This window comes from Eubalaena glacialis, chromosome 14, assembly GCF_028564815.1.
Source record: "Eubalaena glacialis isolate mEubGla1 chromosome 14, mEubGla1.1.hap2.+ XY, whole genome shotgun sequence".
Lineage (NCBI taxonomy): Eukaryota > Metazoa > Chordata > Mammalia > Artiodactyla > Balaenidae > Eubalaena > Eubalaena glacialis.
The window spans coordinates 18,592,660-18,618,507 of record NC_083729.1 but is presented as its reverse complement, the minus strand read 5'-3'; the positions used below and the strand labels follow the sequence as shown (position 1 = coordinate 18,618,507).

General features: G+C 54.9%; 1 protein-coding gene across 6 annotated transcripts in view; it reads right to left on the bottom strand.

Moving 5' to 3' along the window:
• KLHL29 (kelch like family member 29) overlaps positions 1 to 25,848 on the bottom strand; it is a 312,456-nt gene that overhangs the window by 19,699 nt on the left and 266,909 nt on the right. For all 6 annotated transcript variants that reach the window (XM_061210440.1, XM_061210439.1, XM_061210438.1 and 3 more), the window contains one exon: positions 6,165 to 6,303. In XM_061210440.1, coding sequence (XP_061066423.1) covers positions 6,165 to 6,303 — 139 coding nt within the window. The remainder of the gene's footprint in view (positions 1 to 6,164; positions 6,304 to 25,848) is intronic.

Below are 25,848 nucleotides of genomic sequence, written 5' to 3'. Positions count from 1 at the left end.
TGATGGGTGGCCCTGGTCACCAGTGGGGAGTTGTGTCCTCCCCAGATAACCATTCTGTCCCTGTCCTGAGCTGGCTCTGGGGGTCTGAGCATCCCATTTCTCTCAGCCCCATGGAGTATCTGGGGGAGCTGCTGGGCAATCGGGGTCATGACATGACAATGGAGAAGGGGGGAGCAGGGCAGGATCAGGCAGCCCTAGCCTTATCAGGGTGGGGCTATGGACCTGACAACTGGGGGTCGGAGCATGGGAATGAGGGTCAGGCTGGAGCTGCCCAGTCCACACAGGGCCCCCAGGTTCTATCAGAAGACTAAGACTTCCTGGGGTCACCTTCTCCCAAGATGGGGTGTGTCTCTAGGGTGTGGGACACAGCCTCTGCTTGGCAGGCCTAAGTCTGTAGATGTGCTGGGAATGCCTTAGCCCCAATATTAGGATGTTTGCGACCCCACCATTAACAATTCACTCACGTGGGATAAGAACTGCCTTCTCCAGAATTCAGGACAGAGTGCCTCATCTACCCCTCGCACACCTCAGTGATCAGATGCTTTCATTTTGCAAGCTGGACCTGGAACTGTTGGGGCAGTGGTGGGTGGGCACAGTCACGGAGCAGGGATGAATGTGTATGGTACCCTGCTCTGCTCAGGAGGGTGACCCCACCCTCCTGACGTGACGCCCACCCTGCCGCACGGACAGGCACTCAAGCGTGTCATCAGCTCCAGGGCACAAACACAAGCACACACCAGACTCATTGGGTCTGAGGACTTTGCTGGCAATAAGACTGGCTCATGTCATTCTGCCAGTAGTAGAGATGTGTGACTATCTGCTCTTCTAGTCACACTGCTCTATTCTCCCAGAAAAGGGGGCAGACTGCCACCCACAAATGCCCAGCTTCTCGGGGAAGGAGGGCAAAGGCATATGGCTTGACTACTGCATTAACGTCTGTTGGGCTCCCCTATATCCCGGGTCTGTGCCACTCAATTAGAGAGATCCTTTTAGCTTCCTCTGGAGAGGGAGCTGGTGTGAGAAGCCCAGAGTCTACACATGGGGCTTGTGAAAATCAACCTGCACAAAATCAGTTTGTCCATCTGTTTTCATTTACTATGAAAAGAGGATATATTTCAAATACGTCGGTGGCTCCAACAGGCTTAGCGAGATGAGGGTTTCCGCTGGAAGGTAGAATGCCAGGTCTCTGTCCCATTTGGTGGGACCAGGGGGCAGTGCTCCTCTGGGGCTGGACATTTCCTCCCACACTCTCGGCAGGGAGGGCAGTGTCCCTGCTGTCTCTAAAGAAGAACAGTCCTGAGCCCTCTGATGGGGCCTGCAGCCCGCCCAGCCAGTGAGGGCAGCCAGTGCCCCTGGTGGCACCAACCATCCCCCAGAGCTCCTTGGCTCCTGAGGGACAAGTGAAGGGACTTCTCCTCCATGAGCCCAAAGAGAAAGTCAAGGGCAGACCTAGGTCCTGCTTGCTGGGGTTGAGAAGTGACTCTTGTGACTTGGGGGCTGCATCCCCAGGACCCCACTAGGTCTAGTCTGCCCAAACCTATCCTCCTTCCTTCCTGAAACCTGGAAGGAGGCTCAGCCCACAGTCTTCTCCTCCACTCAGTCCTCCTGGGGTTCCCCCTCCAGCTGGGATGCAGGTGAGGCCTGGTTGTTATGCAGCACTAGCCTTCACATTATCCAAAGACAGAGCTGCAGCTCCTTTTCCTGCCAGGTTTTCACCTGATTCATAGGGACTCAGATGGGGCAACAGATGGATGATGGGGCAGCCCAGCTGTCTCAGCCTGGGCTTTGCTTTGAGCTTCCCCATGGCCTTGTGCGCTCTTCTCCTGGCCTCCTCGAGCCTCTTCCAGCCCTCACTCCAGGGGACCTGGCCCCTCCTGGGTGTGAGGGAGAGGTCCTGCCACTTAGGTACCTGTCTCACGGGGGGATTGTGTCTTCTCTTGGGCAGATCCTGTGGCCAGTTTACAAGTGTTTCTAATAGATACACACGCGTGCACGAGTACACACATACACTCTGAGTCTCTTTTCCTTGCATATCTGTCTACACTGTCAACACTGAGATTTTATTTCCCTTCCTTACGAACTTTGTGCACAAACAAAAAGTGCAGTTTTGTTCTTCCCTGGGTTAGCAAATGGATGGTGGTAAGAGCATGAGCTTTGGAGTCAAACCTCAGTTCCAATCCCAGATCTACTGTTTACCTAAAGTTCTCTTGTCTCAATCTCTTTACCTGTAGAATGGGGGTACTAATGGCACCTGCTCCTCAGGGTCAGTGGGAGGGTTTGCAGGATGACATTAGATGTCTCAGCAAGTCTCCCTGTGGGCTGGGTCTTGCCCTTGTCAGAGGAAGAAGACTAGAGTTTGAAACTAAATAAGGGAAGACGAAGGGCAAGAAGCTGTTGCAGCCTCAGCAAAAGTATGAGCACGGGTGAAGGAGGAACAGGTGGACACAGTGGAGGTCGGCCTGGAGCCTGGAGAATGGGGCTCTGGGCAGGAAGTCTGCCCGGCCACGGGGCTGGTGGGGTGGGGGGGCTGATGGGGGGCTGATGGGGGGCTGATGGGCCGAAGGGGAATCAGAGGCTGGTTCAGAGAGCACTCTGAGACCCGGCTCTCCCGCTCACGGTCCAAGTGTCAACTTTATGAATTGCAAGTCTGACCATGACACCCCAGGCTTAAAACAGAGCCCCATGACCCGGCTCCCCCCTCCCACGCCGCCTCATTCCCTCTGTCTTCACCTCGCACTTGGCGTTGCAGGGATACCAGGTCACTCGCGCTGCCTTCACCCCCTGCTGTCCCGAGGCCCTGCCCCCACCTGCCTGGCCAATTCCCCTCTGGGTTCAAAACCCAAGCCAGATGCCACCTCTTCCCAGGGACCGTCTCCGAATGCCCCTCCCCCTGTAGAGTCAGTCACTCGGCCTGGGAGCTCTAAACCTCCACTGCTACCCTCATCCTGCTCTCCCAGGCACACTTCTTTACACTTTCTCCCCCACCAGACCGTGGGCTCCCTGAGGGCAGAGACCCATCTCATCCAGTGATTCTCACAAGACCTGTACCTGGGAGGGGCTCCTGCTTGTTTGCTGGGCGAAGAGTAGGGAATGACTGGGCTCCCTACGTCTGGCCTGTGGCTCCAGGTGAGGGCATCCACACTGGGGCTGGGGCTGGTGCTGGGACAGGGTCCTCAATGGGGCCAAAGCGGTGAACGCATCACCCGCCCCAGGCTAGAGGTGGGAGGGAGTCCAGTCCGAGCCTCGAGGCCTGGGGGTCCCAGGACGGCAGAGGTTGGGCCCCCCACCTCTGACAGTGCTCACCTAGGCCCTCACGAAGGTAAGGACCAGCGCGTCATGTCCCACAGATCGTCCCCACACCCTCTGCTCTTGTTAGTGCAGCTGCCTGAGAGGGAAGACCCTGCCTGGGGTTCGGCGGGCAGGGCCCCGTCTCCCCTGCTGGGCCATTTGGGCCACTGCACGTTAAGTCTCCCGGGTCACAGGTTTGGAGGCTCCACAGTCTCGAGGAGACTGAAATGACGTGGCAACATCAGCTGCTACCCGATCACTAAGAATGTGAAATTCTTGAGGATTTTACATGGCCAGAAGGAAATCACCTTCCCGAAGAGAGTCTGCTTTCCTCCCCATGGAAGGAATCTGTTTGCAGCTATCGGCAGAGATGGTGACGTGTGCTCATGGTTAGGACGAGAGAAGTAAAATTTAAATTGGCTGCAAATTAAGCTTGTGATTTTGAACTGAAGGGGCGCCTTTGGGCTCTGCTGTGGCCACCTCTCCCGCTGAGTGACCCTCCTGTACGCTGAAGACACAGCCCTGTCTCCGCAGACTTCAGACCTCTCTGGGTTCGGATCCGTCCGTCTGGCTGCCTACCAGGTGTCTCTACTTGGGTATCTTCAGGCTGCTAAAACTCGACATGCCAGACCCTCAATGCATCACCTCCCCCTAGCTCTCCCTGACCTTGGTCCATGGACCTGCCTGTCTGTGACTTCGCCCTTCTCATGTCCCTGTGCTTGCACTTGGGGAGCCCTGCCCATCCCCTCACTGTCACCCTGGGATGTCAGAGCAGGAAGAAAACCTGGACATCATTTGAACCAACCTCCTCTATTACAGATGAGAAAACCCGAGGCCTGAGGGAGAGGACGTGACTTGCCTGGGGTCATAGGATGAGTGGCAGAGTCAGATGTAGAATCCAGGTCTCCCAGCTCCCAAGAGGCTGCCCTCTCTCCTCCGGTGACAGCCTCTCAGCCCCTGCACCCATCTTTTCCTGTTAGGGTTACTGAGGCACATCCTGCAGTTCTCCTACCTGAAGGTGGGCATCCCCACTCCACTTACCCTGACGGCCTCCACACCCTCAGACTGAGCCCAGGGCCCTAGCCTGGAGGTCAGGGCCTGTCTGCCCATCCCATCCTAGCTCAACCTATCTCTGAGAAGGCCATCTCCCCATCCCCACTGCTCATGACTGTCTCTGTCCTCAATTTTTTATTCCAGGCAACCCATCCCTTGCCTGGAATATTCTAAAACATTCCAGAATATTCCTTGCATTCCAGAACATTCCCCACAACCCATCCTTTGCCTGGAATGTTCTTCCTCCTTCTTTTTGGTCTGTCCAAGAAGCGTTCACTACTTTGGGTTCCCAGCTAGTGGTATCTTTTCTCTGTTGTGTGCAAGGTTTTGATTTACATGTTAGGTCTCTGAAGACAGTCAAAGAGCTCCTGTGCTCCTCTTGCCCACATCTTTCTAGCCCAGGGCTGGGCCATCGCTCAGTGCCAACCTGTCCCTGCATCCTGGCACCGCTGTGCTCTCCAACTGATCTGGATCAGGGACCAAGGCCTAAGACGCCACATCTGCAATCCAGTGGCCAGTTGCTGGTCACTGTCAGTTGAGAATTTGCCAAGAGTGGCAGCACAAAGCCCTCCCTTGGCCTGAAGAAGCCACTGGCCGTGCCCCTTCACCCCAGAGCTCATGCCCCCAACCCCTGTGCTCGGACAGAGAGAACCCAAGCACTGGGGGTGGGAGACCCGAGCTGTCCGTGAGACTGGAAGTCACAGAGAGCCTGCCCCTTCCTGCGTGGCTGGGGCCAGCGCGGCTCGGCGGGGCTCGCACGCCGGGCAGCTCAGCTCGAAGTGAAAGGACACAACAGATTGGAAAGGAGATGCCAGCCAGTGTGCCATCCTGAAACAAAACACAGTCACTCTGGGGTTAGTTGGCAAGTCCAAACACAGCACTGGGAAGCAAGCAGAGGTTCTGTCCTCCCACTCGGAGCACAGTCCGGGCTCAGCGTCCGCCCCGGAGAGGCTGCAAGGCAAAATGAGCGGCGGCATTAATCTGCTGATGGGTGAGAGAAACAGGAGCGTTACCCTGGGCCGGCCCCCGCGGCTGCTCTCCCTCACTAAGGCGCTAGAAGGTGGCCCCTAACGTCTTTGCAAGGGTATGAAGCAGACAAATTAAAAAAATCAACATAATGGAAAAAAAAAAAGATGCTCATGCACCATGAAGACCCATTCAGGTAGAAATAGCCAGGGCAGAGGGCAGAAGGGGAGGGGAGCGAAGGCTGAGAGAGACCGTGTTTAGGACACACGTGGTCTGTGCTCAGATAGCGCTGGTTTTAGGCTCAGAGTACAAGTATCAAGACATGCAGCGTGAATGAGGCTTTAGCTACAAGTCAATTCTCCCCGACTCTGGCTGGGGAAAAGCGACCCCTTGGGTGCCTCGTGCTCCTCGGTGGGGGATGATCTGGTCGATGTGCTTTCCTGGCATTAAGTTCACTATCGACAGCAGTGACAATGGTGCTGGGGACCCGTGCTGGCCCAGTGGGGGCAGCGTGCAAGTGGTGCCTTAAAGTGGAGTCTGCAGTCCTCCTAATCTCAGGGAGGGCTTGTGAGCCACTGAGAAAGCGGGATCCTCGGGGGGTGGGGCAGGGTGTTGTCTACTGCTGGCAGAGGCCCCTGGAGACCAGCAAAGCTGTGTGGGACGGGCTGGGGACAGTGGATGCTCTGAGGCTGTGTGTGAGAGGGCACTGGGGGGGAGGAGGAGGAGGAGGAGAGATGGCTACTGGCTCTGTGACAGGGAGTCACGCTTCAGGAACCTGCAAGAGAGGGGAGGAGAAAAGCGACACAAAAGCGTCCTACAAAGGAACAGACCCGACCACAGCTGGAAGGAAGGCAAACCTTTGAATCAGGTCCTTGAAATACAAGCTGCAGGAAGCTAGAACATTTTGGTGGACTTCAAACTCTCTGCCTTCAACAACAATTTTCAGGTCTGTAAACGCTTTCGCTCTGCGCTGCTGGTTCAATTCCTTCAACATTTCTGCAGAACAGAGAAGACAGACAGGGCCAGGTTCCCATTAAGAGTTTTTTTTTTTTTTTTAATTAAATTTTTTTTTCAAGAAGTAGAGAAATAGGAGAATACTTGACACTGTTTCTTGGCAAGACTGGCTCAACACTGACAGTCAAAAGAAGTCACAAACATAATGCGTAAACAAGCAGCAACTGGGAGGGGCCACATAACCAAAGGAATAACGACTTTCAAAAGCAAAAAAACAAATCCAGAAAAACGAAACAAACAAACAAAAACCCCCCAACAAACCAAACCCAGAAATTGAAAGTCTGGGAGAAAAGATTCCCATACTGACAACCGGAAACAGAGAGAATACATCATCACAGACAACTAAAAACTGTAATTTAACTATGGAACAAGTTCTCCAAATGCCAATGAGTGCCGGTGTATTTGATACCAAGTAAAGCATGGCATTGTGATGTAAGATGGGCTGGATATGGTTCAAAGGAATAAAAACCACAAAACCTGCAAAAACAACATCCCTTATGTTAGACACTCACAGCCATGGCTGGGGCGAGCTTCTTGGGGAGGGGCCCCTGAGAAAGCAGGGGTGAAGTGGGGGCCTGACGAGCACTTCCCTTTCACACTTCCGGGACAGATGCAGGGCTGAGGGGGTAGGAGGGGAAGCAAGCAAGGGGCAGGGATGGTCTGCACCTCCTCCCACTTCCTGGGTCATCTCAGGAGCCCCACCCTTCACCTGGGTCTTCAGCACAGGGGAGCCTGGCTTGCAGCCCCAGGAGGTCCCAGGAAGTGGCCTCAGGGGCCTTCCCACCCTGATGCACACCTACCTTTGCCTGGTGGCTTGGTCACCTGGGGCCAGCACAGAGAGTGCCCCAGGTCCATGGGCTCCGAACCTGGGGATGTCAGAAACTTCTCCCAGACCCACATCAAGGCTCAGAATGGGGAAGGAGGAGAGCCTGACAGCTGCCCTGCTCAGTTTATATAAACTCTTTCACTTGCAAAGTTAAGGCCTTCAGATGAGCAATGCTCCCAACAGCCTCGCCCTGCCAGCCCGTCCCCCCACCCCACGGGCCCATGGACAGAGCCTGCCCTTCGCAGTGCTGGTTGCCGGACATCAGAGGTCCAGATTCTTGGGCCAGAATGACCTAGACTGTTCAGCAGGTGAATGGGAGAGGGTGGTCTGCAGAACTGAGCCCCACCCTCTAAGTCCCCCACCGGCACCTCAAGCCCTCCGAGTGGGTGTTTGCTGCACCCTAGCTGGTGTTCCGGAATTACCCTCCAGTGTGCCCTGCTCCAGCCTGACCCGTCATCTCTGTCCTCTTGGGCCAGCATTGGGTGCCTGCCAAGATGCCCTGCTGAGCCCAGCTCCTCCTCTGACACTATGACTGTGGACAAACCCCGGTACTTCCTGAGCCTCTGTTTCTATGTCTGTAAAATGGGGATGGAGGCTCCCATTCTATTCCCAGAGCTGGGTGAAGATCAGATGCTCAGGCCCGGGGATGGCCAAGGGCTTGTGGGCTTTGAGGTCAGCCAGGCCCTTCTTTGAGAGGACACACTGGGCTCCAGCTCTGCTGAAGACCAAGGAAGACGGTGGGAAGGGGGGGCCCTGGAGCACACCCCACATGGGGGACTGAGGTGTTCGGGCAATGCTGAATCGCTGTCCCCACCAACCCCACATCAGGCTGAGCTGGAGTCGCTGCAGGACACATGCAGGGGTGTGTGTCTTGCGGGGGCATTGGCTGGGGTCTCTAAAGGCTCCCCGTGGAGCCTGGAGCAAGGGAAACCAGCAGGACCCAAAGCACCAGTGGAGGGCGTGGAGGGCACCTGTGGGGTAGATACGGGGGAACAGACTCAAGGGCTGGGGAAGAGACAGAGATGTGATGGGTGGGCAGGAGGGGTCAGATCCCAAGAGCCTTGTGAGGGGGCTCGAGCTTAATGCTATGGGCACCAGGGAGTCAGCAGGGATTCTGCGCAGGGGGGTGACAAGGGTAGACTCCGGCAGCTATGGCAGACGCAGGATGGGGGGCAGGAAAGCACCCTGCGGAGAGCTGGGCCTCAGAGCCAGGCCTGAGGGAGAACCTGAACCCTGCCTCCTATCAGTTGTGTGACCTTGGGAAAGTGACCCAGCATCCCCAAAGCCTCAGTTTCCCGCTCTGGTGAAGGTTAAAGGAGCTATCCCGCGGTGAGCTGTTAGCCGTGGGCCCGGCACATAGTAAACCCTCAACGGTGGTAAGTTTGATGTTTTTGTTGATGGTGGTGATCACTCTGCAATCCAAGTGAGAAGTGACAAAGGCCTGAACGACAATGGTGACGGAGGGACAGAGAAAGACAAGTATTTCGGCTGTGGATGCCATGGCCATCCGTCCTGGAGGGACCGTGGCGGGGTGGGGGGTGTGTGAGGACCATGTCCGGGCTTCTGGGGGGGACGTCGGGAAGGGAGGGGGTGATGAGTTGAGTTGTGGGCCTAGGGTTAGGGCCGTGGGTTGCCTGGGGAGAGGTGGCAGTGGGGACGTGCAGCACGTTGCTGGGGTGGATCCCACACAGGAAGAGCCTGCAGGGTCAGGCTGGGTTAAGGCTGAATTGCTGTGCTCACACATCAGCTCCAAAAAGAGCCACCAACTGAATTCATTCCCAAACCATGAGCCAGATGGATGATGTCATGTTTTTGAGTGAAATCCCTTGGGGGGAAAAAGAGTTCTGGGCTGGAATTCCTGATTCTTGTTCCAGCTTTGCCACTAATTGGCTGGGTGACCCTGGGCAACTTCCTCCAGCTTTTGGTGCTCAATTCCCTCAAGCACCCACGGGCACCTGCTCTGGTGGCCCCAGTCGTCACGCTGCACTGAGTGATGGATGCAGCGCCACATGCCTCCTGAGTTAGCCATGCTCAGGGGACCGGGAGGACACAGCGCTACACAGAACGCCGCTCCTTCTGGGCCCAAAGCACTCTGATTGTTTTGGAAGATTTTATTTCAAACCAAGGTTCCAGCAATGATTACATCTGCAGCCCCAGACCCAGCCTCAATGCCTGCTGCCCTGGGAATCCCGGGCCGGATCTGAGAGGTGGTGCTTGGAGATCCAGGTCATCATAACTGTAGGCTCTTTCTACTCTCATTTTGTGGAAATCTGGATTTAATAGCTGGGCAAGATTACTCCGTTTCAGAAGAATTTTTCCATTTATGAAAGGGCTCACCAGGGGATTCCTTTTCACAGCAGGCCCCCAAGTACATTCAAAGTATTGATCAGCTGGTATGTGCTTACTGTTGCCCCCTGAGTGCCCAGCTGGAGAGCTGGCATTTCGGGACATTATGACCGAGGATCCACGGGAGGAAACCAGTATTGGCTCCAGGCACAAACTGCCCTCCTGCCCACCCCATATTGGCAAGGACAACTCCTTAATGTCTGAGGGGCTTGGAGGCCTGTGGGTTCCTGGGGAAGCCTTTGGACCAGCCACGCCGGTGCCCAGCTTGGACAGTCTGCAGGCCTCAGGGCAGAGCCTGGCAGGGGCGGCGTCTTCAGAGAGGACTCCAGCCGCCCGCATCCCAGCGCCCTGCAGAATTTGGCTGCCTTGGGCTTGTGAAGGAGGAGAAGTCTTGATCTCAAGGTCCCTCCCTGTTGGCTGGCATCAGGGAATTGTTTTCTGGTCTTCCCTGCTGTGAATGGGACCCCACACCCTTGCCTTGCCCACCCAAGTGGCTGCCCTGTGCCCTTTGCCTTGCCCCTCCTTGGGGAACTCCCCTGACTCAGACCATCTGGCAGAAAGCTCACACCCACCAGTTTACTAGGCTTCTCCCTGACCCCTCCCCACCCAGTCCTGCCTCTTTTACCACCTAGAAATCTCTGCATCGATTCTCCACCAGCGCCGCCATCCCTCACCTGAGTCATTGCAGCAGCCTCTAAGGCCGTCTCCCTGTTTCTGGCCTGTTCCCCTCCAAGCTCTCTCCATACATCAGCCTGACCATCAACCTCTGCTTTTTTTTGGTTTAAATATTTATTTATCTGGCTGCGCCTGGTCTTAGTTGTGGCATGCAGGATCTAGTTCCCTGACCAGGGATCGAACCCGGACCCCCTGCGTTGGGAGTGCGGAGTCTTAACCGCTGGACCACCAGGGAAGTCCCCATCAGCCCCTGATTAAATAAACTTTGCAAGGCTGGGTAGTGGGAACAAGGCCCTCTGTGATGCCTCCCCCAACAACGCCCAGCCCCTCCCCTCCCCGGTGGGCCCTTCACTCCCCACTGAAGCCTCACTGCACCCCAGGCAGGTTCCCCTCCATCCTTCACTCATCTCTCTGCCCCTCTGCCCAGATCTTTCTTCCTCCCTGCTTCTTCTGGCTAATTACCATTTTATCTTGCCACACCAGTTAAAGTATTATTTTGTCCCAGGCCTCTTTGCCTCTTTTCCCTATTCCTGCCAGATCCCCTTGCCCTCCACCCACCTCGGTGTCCTGTGCTCACTTACTTAGAGCATACTATGTAATTATTTATTTATATGGATGTCTCCTGCACTGCATTGTATTTTCTTTTTCTTTTTATCTTCAACACTTAGCACAGGTCCTGGCGTAGTATATATACAGTCCATACGGTAAATTGCAAAAATTCTTTGCAGCCCCTCCCATCATCAAAGGGTGGAGTTATTTGCCCCACCCTTTGGATCTTGACCGGCCTTATGACTTGTTTTAGACCCCAAAACATGGTCGAAAGGACACTGTGAGTCTGAGCCACAGCCTCAAGAAGTTTTGCTTGCTTTTGCTCATTTTCTCGGGACCCCTGACACCACCACCATATAATCACGCCTGGGCTAGTCTGCTGGAGGATGAGAGATCACGTGGGGCAGAGGTGAGCCTCACAGATGAGCCGCTTACACCAGCCAGCCCCCCACCAGTATCAGCTGAGCCTGACCCAGATCAGCTGAGCCCAACCCAAACTGCATAATCTAAATAAGTGGTTGTTGTTTTAAGCCACTAAACCTTAGAACTGTTTGTTATGCTGTAAGAGCTAACTGATATCGAAGTCATGAACAGATGATGAACTCAAGTGCTCAGAGAACTTCCTCTGTGTCAGTCTCTCCTTTGCTGGTGCAGTTTGAAGTTAATTCTTTTTGTTGTCGTTGTAAAATTACCATCCTAATCATTTTTAAGTTCAGTAGTGTTAAATACCTTTACACTGCTGTGCAATCAATCTCTAGAACTCTTCATCTTACAAAATTGAAACTCTGTACCCATTAAAGAAAAACTTCCCATTCCCCTCTTTCCCCACCATCTGGCAATGACCATTCTACTTTCTATCTCTAAACTCGACTACCCTAGGTATCTCATATAAATGGAATCATACAGTATTTGTCTTTTTGTGACTGGCTTATTTCACTTAGCATAATGTCCTCAGGGTTCATCCATGTTGTAGCATATGTGAAAATTTCCATCCTTTTTAAGGTTGAATACTATTCCATTGTATGTATTGATCACATTTTGCTTATCCATTCATTTGTCAGTGGGCACCTGGGTTGCTTCCCCCTTTGAGCTCTTGTGAAGAGTGCTGCTATGAGGCTAATTCTTAACCCCACACAGACATCTCTAAACACCCCGTCTCAAACTCCATTATATGTGGTTAGGGTAAACCAGCTCTGTGGATCCAGCAGCAAGTGGCATCAGAGGGAAAGGAGACACTAGGAAGGGTCTGCCTGGGGCTGGAGGCTTTGCTTAGAGGAGAGTGAGGCCGCAAACAGAACCAACACTGGAGATGAAGTTGCAGCCAAACTTCTGCATATTTTTCACCAAACGACACAAGTTATTTGTCAGAGACTAATGGGCTCGTTCCAGCTGGACTCGAAGGGCTGTCTGAGGTGGTAATAAAGAGGAAGAGATGTCAAATATTAAAAGGCAACGAATTTCAGTGGCTTTGCAGCGGAGTCCATTAAATCAGAGCCCCGAGAAAGGTTGTGCGGCCAAATAATTTTTTTCAGAGCTCAAGTAAGAACCCAGCTAGGTGATAAATGCACCCGACTCCACTGGTATTTATGACACCTATTTGATAAAGGACCCGAAAAAATTATAAACTCAGAGCAGTTGTGAAATATACTGAGATAGCACAGCGAAGGCTCTCATGCACTCCCAGAGGATAATTCATTCGGGACCAGGAGCCTGACATGTGCCGACACCGTGGGGACCAATGATGGTTTACACAAACAGAGCCTCCTGCTGCTTCTGCCATAGCCGGTCAGGGAGCGGCCAGGCTGCCAAGCCGGATGCTGCCCTTCCTCCTCCTCCCTCTCCCACCCATCAGATATACACATCTCCCCTTTCTCCGCTTCCAAAGAAGTACTGGGCTCAGAATCAGCCTTGAGAGCCAGCTGGGCTCCAGCTTCCTGGTAAGATGGGATAAAACCCGCCGTGGGCTGCACGCCCAGCCTGAGTCGGAGGGATGGGCCTTCTACTAGGAAGTCACCCAGTCCCAATCCCACCAACCTGCGGGCAAACCCTCCCAGGAAATGGGGTTCTCTAGAGCAGGGAAGCGTGAAAGACTCAGCCTTCTTGCCTGACTTAGCATTTTAGTAAGGAGACCTTCTGGTTGTCCTGCTATCCGAATGGAAATTTCTGCCATTTATCTGAAAGGGAACCAAAGCCCTAAGAGGAGTCGCCCCCTCTCACCAGCCTGCCTTTTCCATGTCGTCCAATGCTGGGTGACAGACCTATTTCTCAAGCACCAAAGGTCCTTTCTCTTCCTCAGTCCCTGCCCCAGGGCTGCCCACCAGTGGGTGCTCACTAAGCATTTGCTTGGCAGAATGAAGTTTACATTTCAGTTGGAACATTCTTATGCTCTCCAAGATGATATAAAAATCATTTAAATTTTTCCCCTTCAGTTTCTTTGAAACCCACCTAAAACTAACAGAAACATCCCCCTCTCTTCCTCTGTCTCTTAGAGTCAAGGACTGACCAGAGGCAGCTGCCAGCCTGGGCATGGGGGCAGCATGACCCAGAGACCTAGATCAAGCCACAGAATCACCATGACTGCCTCATCTACAGGCCCACCCAGGCAAGGAATGCCTGATCCCTCGTTCCTAAACTCCTACGCAGTGGCTCCCAGAGCCTTCTAGGACCTGTTCGTAACCTTTGTTTATAGCTTCACTTCTATTCATGTCCCCACACACCCCTCAGCCCTTTCTCTAAGTTCATGCCCGCTATATCCTGTTCCTTCGCTTTGGTTGTTTCTCTCTGCCCCTTTGGCCAACTTTCCCCCAACACTTGTTTCTTAGGGTCTCATCCATCCCCTAAGCCTCAGCTTAAATTCCATCCTATAAGAATTCTTACCGAGTTCCTGGATCACAGACCTCTCCTGTGGTCCCACGAGACTTTGTTGGTGCCTCAATTGCAGTAGAGATCCCTGGCTGCCTAATTTCAGAGGAATATCTATCTGTCTGTCTCCTTTCTAGGCTGTGATCTCCTGGAGGGCTTGCTTCTCTGCCCCCTGCTCCACCCCCCCGACACCTGACACCATGTTTTCCACAAAAAGTTCCTTTCTGATTGGAATTCAGGGTGTGTTACAGACCAGATGCAGACATGTTCTGGGTGGTAAGAATAACTTCCCCAAAACATGATCCAAAAGAACCATTTGAAATGTCACACTTGTGTGGAATCAGATGGAAAGAATGCAAAAATCAAGCCCCTTCTAACTTCGGGAGACACCAGTGTTAATAATAACGATGATGACCCCACACTTTGTATGGCATCTATGGCTGCTAAAGCATGGTTACATTGATTAGATCCTCCTTGGGGAGGGATTTATCTATTCTGTTCAGTGCCAATGGCTTTGAAGAGCCTAAAAAGCCCTCCTGGGAAAGACTGACCACCCCACCAGCTCTGCTGAGCACAGGTGCAGCCTGGAGCCCTCAAGGCAACTCTTCAGAACAGGGGGCTTCACACACAGTGGCCAGAGAGAGGTGCTCTTCTCAACTTTCCAGGTTCCCAGCTGCCTGGATGGTAAGACCTGCCCACATGTAGGCCAATAACTGGCCACCTTCACTGACAGCTCTTGCCTTGTGACCTTGGGGTAGGAGGCAAAGGGAATGGTATTTTGTTTGGGGAGGGATGGGGGAGGCTGGGGGACAGAGTGTTAGGACCCCAGCACCAGTCTTGAGGAGCCTGGCCACAGGGTGGTCACTGCAGAAGTGGCGGCAGACCTTTGGCTGAGCAGGAAGGCCACTGGGCAAACCCTGAGGCTGTAGTTGGAGGGGAGTGCCTGGTTAGGTCAACACTGGCAGCTGTTAGTCCTTCCTGCCCCAGTAAAGAAGGTTCTGCCTGGCTCCTTCTCCTGCTTTGAGGTTGGAAGCTGAGGGGGTGACGGGAATACTCTGAGCAGGAGAGGGTGAAAATGTCATGGTGGGAGGGGGTCAGAGAGATCTCGGGAAAAGGCCAGGGCTTAGGAAGCTTGGGTGAGAAATGAGGTCAAGACCAGTGTGCAGAGAGCTCTGCAAGGAGCTGGGACTCCAGGGTGACACGCTGGAGAGGGGAGGGCTGATGTGCAGTGAATTAAGTATCCAGGTGATTCAGGTCAGGATGCTGAAGGTGGGGTTCACAAGGGCCTGGTGGGAGGCCAAGGCAGACGAGCTGGGAGCAGCCAAGTGGTCAAGGATTTTGGAGGGAAGGTGGCCCCCTTCAGGGGCTAGAACTTGGTTAGAGCTCCCTTAAGGAGGCGGGTGCCCACAGGGGCCTTGGTCCTCAGGATCAGGGGAGGATGAGACTGGGTCTGGCAGCAGGGACAGAGTTGAAATTGACGTCTGGGGTGGGGGTGGGGAGCACCCCCTCCCTCTGTGCTCTCATAATGCTCTGTGTCTCTGTGAACTGTGTTCTGCCTATAGTATATTTAGAGACACTGTTTCTTCTCCACCAGAGCATAGATTCTTGGAAGCCGGGGCTGGTTCTTGGCTACAGGGACTAGAGTCAAGAGGCCAGGACAGATAGTTGGGGCCAAGTGAGAGAACCAAGTTCAGCACCTTGGAGAGCTCTAAGTGTCCAGGGGTCAGGGCAGAAAGCAGGGAGGACTTTAGAGAGGTTAGGGGTGCTCTGGAGGAGGAGACTAAGTCCACAGCTGAACGAGGGTGAGGCGTGGACATCCCCTTTCAGAGGCAGACTCTGGGAACTTCAGATACCTTGTGTCTGTCCCACTCATTTATCCATCAAATGGGTGTTGTCTCCTGTGTGCTGGTCACTGGGTGGGGTCCCAGGGACACACATGAATGCACATGTTCAGAGACCTGGGGAGCTCACTGTTTAACGGGGGACACACTAAGTAACTGTGATGCCGGGTGAGAAGTTTTAGTGGGGCATACATCGGGCAGAAGAGGAGCAGAGGAGGGGACTGGCTCTGCTCCATGGAGAGCAGGGAGGCTTCCACGGGGCTGCGATGGTTAAGGGAACGCTGGAAAGACAAGTAGGAGCTGACCAGGTGGGCTGGAGGGGCAAGGTGTGAACCACACGTATGTACGTGTGTGTTTGAGTGAGTGGTGTGTATAAGTATGTGGGCAGGAACATACGGCGTGTGTGAGCACGTGATGTGTGTATGAGCATGTATGTACGCATGCATGTATGTGTACGAGCATATGTGTGTGTGAATATGTGTGTTTGAGCATGCGGTCTGAGAGGCAAGCCCATATCAGGCTGTGAAAGAAACAAACCCTCCTGAGGTCTTTATCCCACAGGAGACTGGGTGCTGCGGGTGGATTTTATGAGAGGGAGCGAGAGAGTCAGTTTTGCCTCCTACACTCAAAAAGGCTGCTCAGAATCAACCGTGAGCGGTCTCACACCCCACACCGGGGCCCACATCTTCACACTGCACCCGCCCCCATCGCCCCCGGCCTTTCGCACACCATCAGGCATTCCCTTCTTCCCGATGGCCACTCTGCTCTTCCAACCCATTCTGATGCCCTCCTCTGAATTTCCCAGGTACACAGTCAACCAGCTGAAGCACATTTGTCAGGTACCTTCAAGGTGCAGGGCACAGGGCTGCGAGCTGGGGTCGGGGGTGGGAGCTGCAGAGGAGCCGGGGCAGTAGATGAGCCAGACCATCCCCGTCCTAGGGGAGAGTGAAGCTTAGTGGGGACACAAGGTGCCCATGGTGAGGAGCCGGGTAAGAGCTACATGGCAGTCAGCGGGGGTGCTGAAGTCCTCCTGAGGAGGGAGAGACGGGTGGCCTGGGGATGACCAGGAAGAGCAGGGGATGTCGGGTGATGGCTAGCTATGTCACTGTGGAGAACCAAAGGCACACGAGGAGAGGTATTATTCTTAATTTAGCTCACAGTCTAACACAGGTTTACTGAGGACCTACTATGTGCCAGGCCCTGAACTATGAAGATGAAACCAGTTTCCATCCTCAAGGCGCTCACGGTCTGATGGGGGAGGTAGACGCTGCAGTGAACACAGGTGAGTTTGGTTGCTTGGCGTTGGAACCCCCTTTCTACTGGGGAGAACCCCAAGATGCCTGGGGAACTGGGCCTTGTCCCTGTGGGAGTGCAGTGGAGGTGGCTCCCTGGCAGCTGGCATGTAGTCAGGAGACCTGGGCTCGGCTGGTCTGATGCTCGTGCCCTGGACTTGGAGGTTCCAGGGAGGAGTGCAGGGCCAGCCAGCGATGGTGACTGTGGTGACCGGCGGAGTCAGTGGCTCAGTGGCACTTGAGCACCGGCGGGGGAGATGTTGCCAGTGCAGAGTCCCAAGCAGACAGGCCCTGTTGGGGACTGGTCTGTGCTGCCTCCGTTCCTGCCCCGATTCCCAGCCCAACTCCTTAGCCTCAAATAAAGATCTGCTCGGCTGAACTCTGTCAGAGCTGTAGACTGTGGTTGGCGTCCCAGGACCCGAGTGGGACAGACATGCATGCACCCATGTTACACTGTGTCGTATGCGGTGTGATGAATGCCCCCTTAGCAGAGCCGCCGAGGGTGTGGGGGGAGCACAGGGTACAAGTGGGTGAGGGGAGGTCTGTCTGTGCAGAGGCCTGGAGCCCCATGACAGGCTGGATAAGCTGTGCTTAGAACCTATAGACTGTAGGCCTGGGAGGGAAATTTAGAAAAGCCGCCCCAGTTGCCTGGGGCACAGAGGGATGGGATGGATGGGGGGCAAATGACTGGAGGTGGTGAGACCCTGCCCCGAGGGGTTGCTGCTATTGGGCAGGTGAGCGGTGAGGGTGAGGCCTGGTCTAGAGCCTGGAGGACGGCGGAGGGGGCTCTGAGGTCTAGGGGGAAGCGGAACCACGGGGCTGTGAGAGCCCATGTAGGGCTGGGGCCGAGGACTTCGGAGCTCCAGGGTCCCCTACCTCCGGGTAAGGCCTGGGGCATGGCATTCAGAAACCAGGTGCTGGTTGCTGCTTCTGTTCCTTCTGCATCGTTGGACGAGCCCCTCAGACAGATGGTCTCCAGGCCTTGCCTCTGGGGCTGCGAGGACGAGGCCCTCCTCTGGTGAGGAGCCATCAGCCTTTGTGCTATCCTGGGCTCTGCTACTACCATTTCACAGCTTTCTGTTTTACCTTTCATTATCTTAGGGGCAAGACGTCAGATTTCTGAATACATGTGAGAATCTGTAGCTGGGACCCGCCAGAGAATTTGAATAAAGAGGTGTCAGTCCTGCGTGTACCCCCAGAGAGGCATGAACTCAGAGCTCAACTAAGCAGTCATCCTCCAGCACAGCCCAGCCTCCAGCAGAGAAGATGCGACTCCAGGTGCCCAGTCGAAAAAATGCGCCACCTGGTTTCTTCACCTGGGGCAAACATGGAGAGTGCTGCCTACCCTCCATCCCTGGCCAGCAGGCAGCCCAGGGCAGGGGGAGCCCACAGGGGCCCCTGCTTCCCTCCTTCACTGCCCTGGATTCCCAGAGGGGCCTGGGCTCTTTACCTGGACTGGCCACCATGATGGCCCCATCCTCTTTCACCCAGAGGCCCTGCTGACCTGCCTTCCACCAGGCTCCTGGGAAGCCTGGGTGAGACAGCTGTCTGTGTGGGTGAGCAAAGGGGCTGGGTGGGGGAGAGGCGAGCGAGGGGCCCCAGAGCTTCTGCACCCAACACTGCAGACCCCAGAGGAGGGTGTGCTTTGGAAACAGAAGAGCAACAAGGACCCAGGTGAGGAAATGATACCTCAAGTAAGGGATGTAGAGCCCAACAACCAGACACAGTCCCAAAGCCTAAATTGTCATGGGCTATATCCCGTGGAACCTTGCTCTGTTGCAAGCTTCCTGAAGGGAGTCCCTCAAAGGCTCCGGCCAGTGGGCTTTGGGACAGTCAGCCCCCTGCCCGAGGAAGGGGCAGAACGGCCCAGAGAGGGGGCGGGAGGAGGTGCTGGGGAGGATGGGGGACCAGACAGGAGAGAGGGACAAGGAGCGGGGGACTCATGGCCCTCCCCCACGGTTCCAGCAAATAAATCAATCGTTTAAAAGGATTTGTGAGAATTAGTGAACCGGAGCTGGGAGTACAATCAGCTCAGTTACCCAGGTAAAGAAGGAAATGAAACGGAAACCCCAGATGCCAGGGCCTAATGGCAGCTCAGAGCTCTGTGACTCACATCGCAGGAGAAGAGAATTCACAGGCCGAGAGGACTTGGGGTGAGGAGGCAGGGCAGGAGCGTGCGTGCGTGTGTGAGTGCGTGCGTTTGCGGGAGATGCGGCCCCCTCTCTGCCGCACTTGTCCCTCTATATTCTTCTCGGAGGGGGTGTCTCTCCGTGGCCGTCTGCCCCTGGGTCTCCATCCGTGCTCACCCCTCCTGAGGGCCTGGGCAGGGTCAGGTCTGGGGCAACACGTCGCCGCCTGTCATTTCAGGGGAGGTGAAAGCCTAGGCGCTATTTCAATTTTCCTATTGCTGATGGTCTTTAATCGCCACCATCATTCTAGGAAAATTAGAAAATTAGCATAAATGAAGGAAGTGGGGCTGTGCCCCTCAGGAGATCAGGGGCCAGCTGCAGGGCCAGAGGCCCAGGTCTGCCTTAGCATGCCCGGGCCAGCCCCGGTGTCACACCTGAGAGACACCATGGCCACCGGGGAGGAGTCAGCCCCAGCCCTGCCTTGGGTGGGCCCACTCTCGGTGCCCCGTCTACCAGCCAAGTGCCCTGCACTCCTGCCTGTCACACTGGCCGTGGGGTCCTGGGTGCATGCAGCCCGTGGACGAGGCACCCCAGGCCTGGTTCCCGGAAAGGTCTCCGGGTGGGCTCTCTTGACACCCCCTTCGACCCCGCCTTCTGCCTCCAGCTCAGGCTTCTCCCCTGCCAGGCCCTCCCTCTTCGGTATGTGATCTTCGCCTGCTGAATTCTGTCTCTGGTTAGACTGTGAGCTCTGGTGCCTTTCATTCCCCGAATTCCCAGAGCCCAGTGCAGCTTCTGGAACCCACAGGACTGGGTTCGCAGGGTGGCTCACACATGCTGGGCTCCCAGTGGCAACATACACAGCCAAGACCCTGATGCAGGAAGACAGTCCTATCTGGGCACATGTGTAGGCCGTGCTCCTGGACCTTCTGGGTTGATTTCCCTGACACAGGATCTTTCACACTGTTCTCATGATTTCAGCTGAGCTGTTGGCTTTAATGATACCCCTCTCTGCCTGGTCACTTCCCCACAGGTATTTAGCCTGACAGTCTATTTTTCTTGAGAAGCTGAACCTATTAGACTCTATAATAAAGCCAGAGTACTGTTTTTACAGCCTCTCGTTGGAAGTAATTACCCAAGAGAAGCCGTCCTGCGCAGACAGGGCCGGGCTTGTGTCTCGGCTGCAGTCCTGGGTTCTGGTGTACCCCTGCTCCGGGCGGGCTGGACACAGGGGGTGGGCACCCTGGGCACCTGCCACTGTGCTCAGAGGCTGACTGAAGGTGGGCACGAGGGGCGGCTCCACCCCCTTCATGGCACAAAGGCTGAGAAGCCCAGCCTAGCCTGGTCTCCCGCATGGGCTGTGTCCAGCAGGAATCAACCTACAGGAATGGAGTGTCTCTGTGTGCAGGTCGGGAGGAGACCAAGGCGACCCCGCTGTCCTACTTTCTGCCCTCGAGAGCCTTCTTGGCACGAGGTGCAACTGTACACTCGCTGGGGGGATGATGGCAGTGACGGGTAGTGAAGGGCGTGGTATGGACTTGGAGGGGCAGCTCCCAGCTGCTGTTTGGACAGGCTGTTCCCTTCCCTTCATCGGGTCCTCTTCCTCTGCAGGACCCATCTACCCATCCCACGAGACCAGGTTCAGATGCTGCCTTCTGTCCCACCACACTGGGCTCACTACAGAGCCAAGGTTATTTTCTCATCTCTCAAGCCCTTGGACTGTGGGTGTCCACAGATGGGACCCCAGTGTGGGGGACTGGGAGGGGCAGGGTGGGTGTTTGCTGATGGAGTGAATGGCTTTGACCAAAAGGGAAAGAAAGCAGGGTCCTGCGGGATTCGAGGGTTTGAGACCTGGCAGCCTGGCCACGTGGAGGGCTCCTGACCAGCTGGGTCTGCAGTTCCCAGTGATGACACAGAACCTGACGGAGAGTCCTCCTAGGCTCCAGCAGTAGCCTCCCGTTCGGGCCCAGGGACGGGGAAGGTGATGCTGGGCCTGACCTGGGAGTTGTCTCTGCCGCCTGTGGGCTTGGCGCTTCTACAGCTCTCCTGCGGTGGTCTGGGCTCACTCCTTCTTGGGGTGAACGTGGCCTTGGGTGGGTGGAGGTGAGGGGGAATCCATGGGGTAGGAGGGTCTGGGTGGGTACCTACAGCCCCGGGCCCAGGGAGAAGCATCCAGGCCCTGGGGCAGGCTGGGAAGAAGGCTTTCCCCAGCGCAGCTGACCTGGACTTGGACAGGTCTGCAAATCAAGCTATAGAGCTCCCCGAGGCCTTGGGAATGACCGCATGTGTCCTAGCAAAGGTGGATCCAGGGCTGGCTGGAGTGGGCTGGCTGCCACCAGAAACTGCTCCCTCAGCTCCCATCTTCTCCCCTCTACCTCCTGGAGGTTTTGAAACCAGCACTTCTCTCCTTCCTCAGGCTCTGCAGGCCAAGGTATGGCTGTGCCTGTCCCCTGTTAGCAAGACCTATGTTGTCTACCCTGAGCAGCTCTCTTACTGCGGTATGTCTGCACAGCAGGAGGAGACAGGAGCTTTCTGTTTCTCTGGCAGTTGCTGCGGAGGAGAACGTAATAGATTTTGATCACTGCTCCGAAAAGCTCCCACTGCTAAGAAAAGCTCTCAAAAGCAGAGCCTGGATCTGACTAGCCTCTGTACCCCAGTGCCTGGCATAGTTTCTGGCCCCGAACAGGTTTCAGGTAAGGTCTGAATAAGTGATTGAGGGAATGAATGAATAGTTGCTGGATCAGACAAGGTGTCACGGAATAGGATGCACTGAGCTGCGTCTTGAATGGATAGGATTTGAGCCAACAAATCCTGAGTCCTTCCGTGGAGGAAGTGTGGCCCCCAGAGTGCACGGCACAAGCAAAGGCACAGAAGCAGGAAAGCCCATGGAGGGACCAAGGACTCTACGGAGTCTGGGGCAGCGGGCTGGTGGACGGGCAGAGCGATGGCATCAAGCAGGGAGAGCGAGAAGCCGCAGAACCCTGGGAACAACCGCACCGAGCACGGTAGGCATTTCCAGATCTCCAGCATCTTTCTTCCCCCAGCAGCACCCACCAGGGAAAGAAAACCCTGCAATCCCCAGCACTTGGCTCTCTCCCAGCCTGGAGAGAGGGCGGAGGGAGGCGAGCAGGGCCATGTGGGCACTCTCTAGAGCGCGCTCTCTCCCTTGCCAGCACCCACTCCCCAGGCATCTGAGCAGTGACGGACCACCTGCCTGGAAGTCATCTAGAAGAAGAAAGGACCGTGCACGTCATCCAGAACAGACCCAGGCCCACCCTGGAGCACTCGCTATTCCTAGGGGTGGATCGGAGGCCCAGGTGGAGTCCAGGGTGACTTGGGTGGCAGGGCCAGAAGGAGCAGGCAGGTCTCCAGGGGCTCTGGTTCTGCGTGATGACACTGCACAGAGATGGTGATGATGATGAAGGGCATGGCGACCTTTCACTGAGAGCCCGTGTGTGCTGAGATGGCCCTTCACACACGTCGCTGCTCTTAAGTTTCGAGTGTCTTTTACATATGAGGGAGGCGAGGTGAGGTGCCCGGTGTCTCCAGCTGGAAGCTGAGGCGGGTTTGATCTGACACGGGCCTGCCCTGCCTAAGGCATCAGTTCTCAAACTTGGCCTGTGCATCGAAGAACTCATCTGGAAGCTTCAAAAAAAAAATACTGATGCCTGGGCCCCACCCTCCGAGTGGGTTGGGGGTGATCTAGGCACCAGGATTTTTAAAAAGCTCCCCAGGAAATTTTAATGTGTAGCAAAGTTGAAAACTTCTGGTCTCCTGCCCCAGTGCTGTTGTTTCTGCTTTTTTGTTCTCATTACTGAAATCTCCAGAGCTCAACGAAATTTAGTGAAAAAAATAAAATTAAAATAAGGAATGACAGTTCGAAGAGCCAGGAATTTATGCAAATGAATGCAAATAAACACACACTTCCATACATATGTTTATGCAAATATTCTTGTGGTCCTTGCAAATCACTCACCCGCCTGCAAGCAGCTGTCTGTGATTTCTTGGTGAGAACCCCGGGCAGGGTGCTCCGGTTAGTGACAGGTGGTATCACGACCTCCCAGAACAGATATCTCTATTAGCAAACTCATCCTAGAAGTCCTCCACTCGCAGAGCCCAGCTTTGTGCACCAAAACCCCGTCCCCTACTCGCTCAGGCCTCAGGGCTCACTCAAGGCCACGGACCAGGAGGGTTCAGGAGCAGTTGCCTGGTGGGTACCTCAAGGCCACCACCGCTGTGGGCAGAGAGAGTGGGGGCCTGATAGCTGCTGGAGGACAGCTCTGATCGCCGAGGGCCGGGCCGGTCTAGGTGCACTGTGCCAGTCTAGGTGGGCTGGCCTGTGGCTGGGCACTCGACTCCGCCCTGTCAGTGAGTGCCCCATGTGTGCTGTCTGCCCAACTGGTCCTACAGCTCATTCGCATAAACCCAGTGGGAGACATTGGACTTCAGAAGACAACTTGCCTGGTCAAGATGAGAGACTGGCACCGCTCACCCACATCCCCTCAACAGGCGCTAACTGTACCTCCAGCACTGGTTTGCAACCCCTTCTCCCAGGCCTTGTCAAACAGTTATGGCCTCTGTAACTTCAGTCTCCCTTGTTTTGCTGCCTCAAGGATAAGCCAGTTCTGCACCCCGCTGGCCTCTGGCTCTGCTCCCCGAGAAGGACTAAGAGCAGCGGAAACCTCAGCGCTTCCTTCCTGCAGGCTCAGCACTCATCAGGGCGTCCTCCCTAAGCTGGGCACACTCCGCCAGTGGCTGCCTGGGGTAGAGGGACTTCCCCAAGGGGGCCTGGGATGTGAGCCTGAAGATCCACCTGGGAACCAGGCCCCGGCACTGCGGGGTCCCAGCTCAGCCTGCTATGCACAGCCCTGGAAAGGTCACCTCCAATTTCTTATTTCTCTCGCTGCTGACTCCAGGGGCTGGAGGCCATAGCCATTTGGGAGGCTTTGGGGAGGCGGGACGTGAGCTCTGTGAGGGCAGAGCATTCTGTTTGTTACGCATGGTAGGCACTCGCTACATTTTTGTTGGCTGAGGGGACAAATGAGCCTTTCCCCCACAACACCCATGCCTGACGATCTTCCCAGTTGTCCTTGTGACTTGTGCATGACTTGGGATGGGGGCGATGTGGCCTGTCCCCATGAGGGTGCTCACCTCTGGGAGGGCAGCTGTAGACAGTGCCCCTCATGGACCCAGTGCACAGCCCAGGTCAGGAAAAGCTTCCCGAGTTGAAAGGCCAATTCACCTGAGCACACTTCTCACTTTGGGTGGTGCTGGTGGTAGGGAGGTGGCAGAGGGGTGTCAATCCTTCCAGGCTGTGATGGAAACCAGGGACTGGTGTTCCAGTGGGGTGCCAGAAGTCCATTCAGGTATGATTCTGTCTTAACACAGAGCTCTTACGACGACCTCCCCAGCAAGGACAAAAGCCTCTGAGCCCCTGGTGACAACCTACCCACCAAGCTCTCATGCGCCCTGGGAGTCCAGTCCAGTGAAGGGAAGTCTGCCACGCTGTGTTGGGAGACAGAGCTCAGGCTTACTGCTCATCCTCCCTCCACGTGCTGCCCTCAGGGGTCACTCTTAGTTCTTGTTGGTCCAACTATCCAAGAGAAAAAAGAGCTTTCACACCCGGAAAAATCTCTGCTAGAGTACCAGCTGGCTTCAGCTCAGCTCCCCGCCTCCGCGGAGTTGCTGCCTGGGCACCTGAGAGACCCCCTCCCCCGCCCGCCGCCCCCATCGGAGAGCACTATCTCCCTGCTGCCTGCTTCACTCTTGCTGGCTTGAACTGAGCTTGTAAAGGGCTTTTATTCTTTAATTTTATTCTGTAATTATTTCAGGCTAACCCTTCACCTCCTCAGCTTTTCTGGGCTGTTAGGGAGATTCTCTGTGGTTCCAGTCACTCAGTGGCTGTGTGATAAGGGACAAAGGAGATAAAGCCATCTCCTTTGGAGGAAATGGGGAGAGATGAGCCCCGGAGCCTCCATGGCTGGTTGGCTGCGGGCCTGGCCAATGAGTGGGTCTGTTCCATGGCAGGCTGTTGTCTTGAGGGACCAGCCTTCACCCATACGCTGACCCTAGGGCAGGCCAGCCATGGCTTCCCTCCTCTTTGTTGGAAACTGGCTGGAATGGTCAGAGGTGAAGGGAGGGCAAACAGCATAAATTTCTGTGGACAACCTGATCCACCAAGCTGACAGCCAACTAAACCAAGACTGTTAGGGAGCATCCGTTCCCTTCTCTTGGCTCTCTCAGTACAGATGTGCTGTGGGATCATCTCACTCAGGTCCCAGGGACCCAGCATGGGTCATCCAGAGTCTAGAGTTGAGAGGGTAGAACCAGTCCAGAGCCCAGGACCTAGAGCAAACTGAGAATTTACATCTAGAGCCCAGAGTTTAAAATCTAGAACTTTAAGCCCCAGCCAGAGCCCAAAGTTTAACACAGAGGCTAGATTACCAATTTAAAAACCTGAAGTTCAGACAACTGGACCCAGTTCTGAGAACCCTCGCAGTACCAGTGTGCTAGAAAGTTCCCTTCGCTGTCTCCAGCCCTCTGATTGGCACCTGACAGTGTGTGGAGAATTAATTATGGTCAGAGCTTTTCAACATGCAATAAAAAGCCTTTTAAACCATTCCGATGGGAGGTGATTAACTCTATTAAGTGGCATTATGGATCTTCCTATCTGTTGCTTTCATAAACATAGTTGTAGGCGGAATGTTTTATTATGGGCATAAAAATGCTCCACATTACAATGCATAAGCACATATTGATGTTATATTTCTTTACGGTGCTGCACGCCCCAATCCCCAACCACTCCGAAAAGAAACTACAGGTCTTAATAATTTATGCTCCAAGTTTTAACCAGGATTATCAATGGCAGCTTTTGAGCTTTCTCTTTTGGCAACACAATGGATCATAGTAAAAATGCACCGACAAGCGATGTGTCCGTTTGATTTTTTCCACCTGAATCAGCAGCCCAAACTCCAGACACAGCAGTTTAGGGCAAGCAGCACACTGAAGAA